The sequence below is a fragment of the Ruditapes philippinarum genome, unplaced genomic scaffold (genome assembly GCF_026571515.1).
Source record: "Ruditapes philippinarum isolate M1 unplaced genomic scaffold, ASM2657151v2 ctg414_1_1_1_1, whole genome shotgun sequence".
Classification (NCBI taxonomy): Eukaryota; Metazoa; Mollusca; class Bivalvia; order Venerida; family Veneridae; genus Ruditapes; species Ruditapes philippinarum.
The window spans coordinates 33375-40029 of record NW_026853241.1 but is presented as its reverse complement, the minus strand read 5'-3'; the positions used below and the strand labels follow the sequence as shown (position 1 = coordinate 40029).

The window sequence follows — 6655 nt, the reverse complement described above, 5'->3', positions numbered from 1 at the left end:
TTCCCTTTTTAATAGTTATATAACAAACGTTTTGTTGATTAAAATCTGAAAATATTTTATAAAATAAATTTTGAAGTGTATATCTGCCAAAGAAAATTACAAAAGCTTAGAATTTAGTTTTAGGTATTGAGTACATTACAGTTTACACAAGTTACCTCTTGCACCTTGTCACAGACACTTGTGTACAGCATCCGAGTTTTCTGTTTAGGCTTTAAAACAAATTTTCATAAAGATTTCGTCATTGGTATTTTCAACGTAGAGTCTGTTCTTAGATTTTCTATCAAAGTTTCCGCTATCAATTTTTTTTACAATAGGGAAATATAATCCTTTGTCTTCTTTATAAGAACTGTTGGTGTCGACAGACTATTTGTTTTCTTGCTCATTTAACTTATTATAAATGACTTTGTTTTCATTCATGACAATACAATACAAAGTTACAGCTTCCCATCAGAATACGCTGAGAACAAAGAACAACAAGGCAAGGCGACGCTTACAGAACACAACCCCCGACACTACCCAGCCACACCAGGAGGACATCCAGGAGGCAACACTATATAGAGAATTATAGAAGAGTAAATGTATTTGATTTAAAAGTATATTGTCTGCATATGTGTCACAGTCACACAATCACAATGGTACGATTCCCCTGAAAAATGAAATGAAAATACTTCATCATTGTCTAGAAAACAGTTTTGAAACACATTCTTAATTCTCGTCTGATATTCCAATTGTTGAACCTCATGTGACGTTCGAGTCTGACCATCATAATAACTTATTATGAAATATTTAAATAGCCAGACCTAATCTCTTATTCCGTTTGAAATCGAATGCAACAAATTATCTCATAATAATAGCGACAAAAGTTAACAATGGTGTCAAATTCCAGGAATTTACTGATAAGGCTTTTCAGCACTGTTCATGCGGAAAAGCGAAACTTTACTTTAACCATACGAACAAATCTTGATACCTCCTGTGACAAAAATAAACACGCGTTTTAACTGTAAAATCAATCGAAAACGAGACTACTTTATTTACGACACTTTTTATAATTGAGATGTATTTAAAGTTATCGCGGCAGGAGCGACAGGCCATTGTGGTTGTGTGAAAAACTGGGATCAATGGTGGTAAATTATTGAACGAAATAATTTCTGTTGTCGATAAGCATTAACAATATTCAAACGGTTATTTCCTTATCTGCACGATAATCACGACATTTGATACGCAATCGATGCGCCCTCTATAGATACGAATTGTTTAGAGTTGGTACAGCAAAAAATATAATTGCGATGGTTTTACAGCTGTATCAAGTAAGGCGTAAACTCAATCATTTAAAGGTTTATTACTCACCTGTATCTGTATTCATTTTGTTAAAACATTGACTACAGGTCTCACATGCTTCTAATAAAAGAACAACAAATTAGTTGGGTGGTTTATGAGCTGTTCTGTGTTCTATCAATACAGTATTTAAACACGAATGTGTTTATATAAATGCAAAAGTTTTAGATTATGTTGGACGTATATTATCCATATAACATAATAAAAAGTGTGATGTGAGTTGTAATAGTATTTCATACATTACATCACATTATTTGAAGTTATTACATTCTTCACTTTACGTGCAAAATTTCGAGTGTTTGTTTACATGTTTATTGAGAATGCTAATTGATATGAAAAAACGCCCAGATTTATAATCATTTTCTATGAATTGTTGTTATTTTGGAATGATACAACCACAGATTATTTCGAGTAAAGGTAGATCTTTCGGGGGGAGAAGAAAATTCCTGAATAACTGATATAAAGTGACATTGTGCAAACCAAGCCATTTTCAATTACTTGAAGCAATTTCAACGAATCAAAGAACACGGAAATATTCAAAACAGTTACAATAGCAATTTAAAATGAAAGTGATGGTTTCTCTTCATAGCCACAAATAATACACAAATAAAGAGTCAAAGTGTATCTGTGAAGTCTCCTTGGTGCTGTTTTACACCTTGTAGCTGAAGGGTTTCCTGAAATGGTTGAGGCATCAGAATTGCAGCAACATATTGTGCAGGCATTACCGTAAGAGACTGCTAATTGGGGTCAAATAACTGGAGCTTATGCATCTCTTAGCTCCAGCAGGTGAGGTGGTTTTGACCCATCGTGTTGCTTTAAGTTTGTAACACCGAGGTTAGCAAAAATCATATTTTCTGATTCTACGTTATATGACCTAAATTGCTTTGGTACGCCATAAACAAAACAAGCAAAATTGGTGATGTCTTGTCGTATTGACAATCATAAGGGAAGAAATTTACTGTAACAAAATTTCTTAGCCTACAGATTTTTTAAAATGGACTAATCCTGTTCAGTTAATTCAGTTAATTCGAAGTTATAGGGATTTTAATTTCAAAAAAGAAAAAAATATGAGCTACCGACAGTAAAGTTTAGATGTTTGGATGTTTTGAAATGTATCCATTGAATAATATTTCACTGAAGAAATTATGCCCTCCAAATATATATATGAGATGTATTGCCTAAATTTATTTAAAGACTAGACAAGTATAAAAAGAATTTCTGTCAAATACATTTGTATTTGCAAATAATTATTTCCTGTTTTGTTTGTTGGCTTTCTGTTTGTTTGTTTTTCCTCTCTTTTTGTAATTGTGTGTAGTAGTTGCTGTTTTATATTATATATCATGATATGTTATTGCTTATGTTAGGGTTTTAAACATTTATACGTTTTATATATTTCATAATGCATACGGGAAATACTTGCTATTAATGTTGCCAGAACTTGTTGTTAAGCCCCTTTACCCTTTCATAAATGTCTTGTTATCTTGAAAAATAATTGTATACATACATAAAAGAGTGAAATATTATTATTAATCTAAACGAACTTTTATCCTGTTACCTATCCAGAAAATATAAAGAAGTTGCTTTATTCAAGTTAATTGAGATGTTGATCGAATAGTGAAATTATCTTGTCTTGTTTAACTGACGACTTTATGGCAAATCGCACAAGTTCGTTACGTATGTTCGGATTGATCACTATATTTACTATGTTATACTAAGAAACAAGTATCATGCTAAACTCGGTTAATGATAGTAAATAAATAGCATGCACATCCTCCAGTTTTTTTTAGCATATAATAACTGCAAAAAAATCCAAACAACTGAAAAATATATATAGCAGGAAATCAAATTAACCGGAAAGCATACCATGTGAATGATTTACCACCTCATTGTCGTATAAATAAACAATGATTTACTGACATAAGCGTCAATAAACAGTTTAACAGTCTATTTTAAATAGCTTACGTGTGAACTTTGTTCTGGGATTCAGTAATAATGAGTATTTGCATCAGTGGTTACATGGAAAGAATAATTAGTAATGTCATATATATGACAACATAATTTGTTGTATAATACTATCAAATAGGAGATGCAAAGAGTTGTATAATATCAGTAAAATGTTGTATGTAAAACTGAATGCCGCAAAACTCTGTAAGTTGGTAGTTATTGAAATAGGTTTGGGCTCTCGGCGTACCCCTTGAAATGCATTACTTATCATTTTTTTTAATTTTTAATTAATAGTGACACTTTAAAGGTCATGCTTTACTGGCGAAGGAAGACCTCAGGTGAACTTCGTGCATTATGTAAAAGTACTTCATCGCCGCTTTTTATGTCACATGACAAACCAAAATATAGTCTGGGATAAAGACAAAGTAAATAACCCGAAAGAAATATCTAATTGAAATATCTATTGAAAAACGAAAATAAGAAAATAAAGTTTAATGGTTTTTTTTCTGATAATGGGGTGGGAAAATAATGATAACCAAGCAAAATTCAAGAAACTGCCCAATAGTCAAATGGTATTTTAAAAAGAATTTTGATTTTCTGAGTAATTGACAAATTATGTATATCAGTATTAGAAAAAAAAAACTCTCATTATTTCAGTGAATTATTTGAATATGCATAGAGACAAAATTGTATTGATCTTCGTAGTGTTATGCAAGTTTATTTTATTGTCTGGTTATATTCCTGGGAATGGCGTAATACTTAAATTCCTAGTGTTGATAATATCTTTGAATACCTTATTCACTGTCCAAAAGATGATTAAAGGTGTACCAATACTTCATTTATCACACACGCGTCAATGAAAAATGACTCTTAATTCATTTTAAACGGTCTGTGATAAATAAAATATAAAATTCGTGTAAGTTCATTACTGAATTTATTTAAATCTGTTTCTCTGCACTGCACATGGACTTTGATTTTTCAGTGATTTTCAGTGACCTAGATAAACATGTTTTAAGTGTATTTTCTGCGAAGGTTGTAAAAATAGCTGTACGATCTTAAACAGTACATAATTATATCCTTATTTTATTTCGATTGTGTTAGTACCCTAATGGTAAGCTGAGCCACACTCGGGTCTAACCAGTGTTGTTATCACATCTGGTAACATGGCCGTGCCCTAATTGAGGATCGAACTAACGGTACCTGGATTAAGAGATAAACACCTACACCACTTAGATAAACTTTCATTGATTGGAATTGATATAGAATTCGCATCGATAACATTCAAAAGTACAACTACATAAACTGGTAGGGTTTTATTGTCGGTCGAATTTGATATCTCCAAACATGTTTTTTGTCAAAAGTTAACCAAATAAACTATTGAGATAATCCGCAATTAGGCAATAGACGCATTTATAGTAAATAAACAGAAGTTGCTATTATATTTGTGCAGGTATTTGTTGAACTGGTATTTTTTAACAAGTCTAATAACGTGCAAGAAACAGATAAGATGTTATATGATTTACTATTGTTAGCACATAGTATGTAACTTAAGCGCTCAAAAACATGTGGATATTGATTGGCAGATTAAGTCTTATAACTGGGTCATTTTATGACATGTATTTGCAAGACAAAAGCTGTCGCAAAATACGATGATATTACGGTTAAACATACACATGCGTAATTAGTAAATCTTTGTTGTTTTTTTTTTTTCGTGTGACTACTTCGTACCTCTGTGAAACAGTTTATGTGTGTTGACCTAGAAACAGGCCTGTCTGACAACTGTGTGTTGTTATTTTACGTGTACATGTTTAATTTTTTTCACGCTTATTCGTGTTGGAAGTAAACAACTGATGTTTTAAATGATATCGTTATAAAACGAATTGAATCTTTAATTGTGCTGGTATTAGAACAATGATGGAGTTACGTGTATATTCGTGGATTATTGTGTTTTTACTGTCAACGTACGTGGCAACGTCTAAAGAATTAACCTGTGAAGACTTTCACTGTCGGAATAATGAATGTTCGGAGAGTGGGGAATGTTTACAAGGATGTATGGACGGATTTATAGTTGATGATGAAGGACATTGTGTCGAGGGTTGCACCGGAAATTGCTCAATATGCGACAACGGGATATGTCGGGACTGTCGAAGTGGGTATTTTGGTTTACTTTGCTCACAGTTATGCTCAGGATGTCAAAACGGTTCATGTGAGAAATACGATGGAAAGTGTGTCAATGGTAGGGGAAATTTAATGTTTAAGACTTCAAATATCTGTATTAATTATTATATTATAATATTGTCTGCCAAATATCGGCGTGCGCTACGTACATAATTATAATAAGGTTTATTGTGTAGAATATCAATACAATGTACATGTACATGTTTACACGTATATCAAGCAAAATACGCGTGACGTGGTAATGTTATTTAATATTATACATTTAGTTTGATTAACGACATTCACGTATTCTCCTTTATAAAACTGATTTAATTATTATTGGACTGAAATATAGGAATAAATTTAGTGGAAAATGCGCTCGATGTACTCTTATTTATGCTTTCTTTTTTTTTCTTTTCTAAGTTTAAGTTCTTCTTTATCTGTCAGGTTGTCGAGAAGGTTTTAAAAACCCTCCCTTTTGTGATGTTACGGACGCAGCATACAACAAGAAACAAATGGATGATGAGGAGGAAAGAGTGCGTGGGTTTTTCATTTGGATAGCAGGGACTATTATTCTTTCAATAATATTTGCTATTATCATCATGATTGTTGCGGTAGTTCTACAACGATCTAGAACTCCAGATGAGCCATCCGCTGAACGGTTATATAGAGAGGGGAATGATGTAACTGAGATTGTATAAAGTTCAATCAGCATTACACGTATAATATGTAAATAATATAACGTGATTGTAAAGAAAAATATCAAAATAATACTACCCTTCAGTATTAAATTATGCAATGTACATCAGGGAGTTCTGATTCAGAAAGGAACAGCAAAGTTTTCGTATACATAGAGATAAATATATACTATTTTGACACTGGACAGCATTAGTTTAATCTTACAACATTGAGTTCATCATAATAGTATATGACTTTCATGATAAAAGGAGTGAAATACCTGCCGCCGTAATATAAAAATCTGTATGTTTTTATGATGTAGTTTTTATATGCATTGTATAACTTACGTTTGCAAATCAATTTACTGTTTGTTTATGTACATTGTACTTCACATTAACTGTGTGTGTCTCTTTCCGCCACCCATCCCCCCCATTTAAATGTATTAAATACGTAGATTTAAGGTTCCACATTGTCACATTTTTAAGGTTCCATGACACGTTTAATGGATGTTTCTAAATTAAAAATTTCACTATTTTTCATG

At 32.0% G+C, this 6655-nt stretch overlaps 1 protein-coding gene across 1 annotated transcript; it reads left to right on the top strand.

The window, feature by feature from the left end:
- Positions 1 to 4966: 4966 nt before the first annotated feature.
- LOC132736219 (uncharacterized) lies at positions 4967 to 6383 on the top strand. The gene is made up of 2 exons (XM_060723320.1): positions 4967 to 5515; positions 5884 to 6383. Exons 1-2 carry the CDS (start codon positions 5191 to 5193, stop codon positions 6135 to 6137), a joined length of 579 nt encoding a protein of 192 aa, XP_060579303.1. The 5' UTR covers positions 4967 to 5190; the 3' UTR covers positions 6138 to 6383.
- Positions 6384 to 6655: the final 272 nt, after the last annotated feature.

Coding starts and splice junctions, on each gene's coding strand:
- LOC132736219 (XM_060723320.1), top strand. CDS start 5,191: ATGATGGAGTTACGTGTATATTCGTGGATTATTGTGTTTTTACTGTCA. Junction 5,516..5,883: donor CGATGGAAAGTGTGTCAATG/GTAGGGGAAATT, acceptor TTTATCTGTCAG/GTTGTCGAGAAGGTTTTAAA.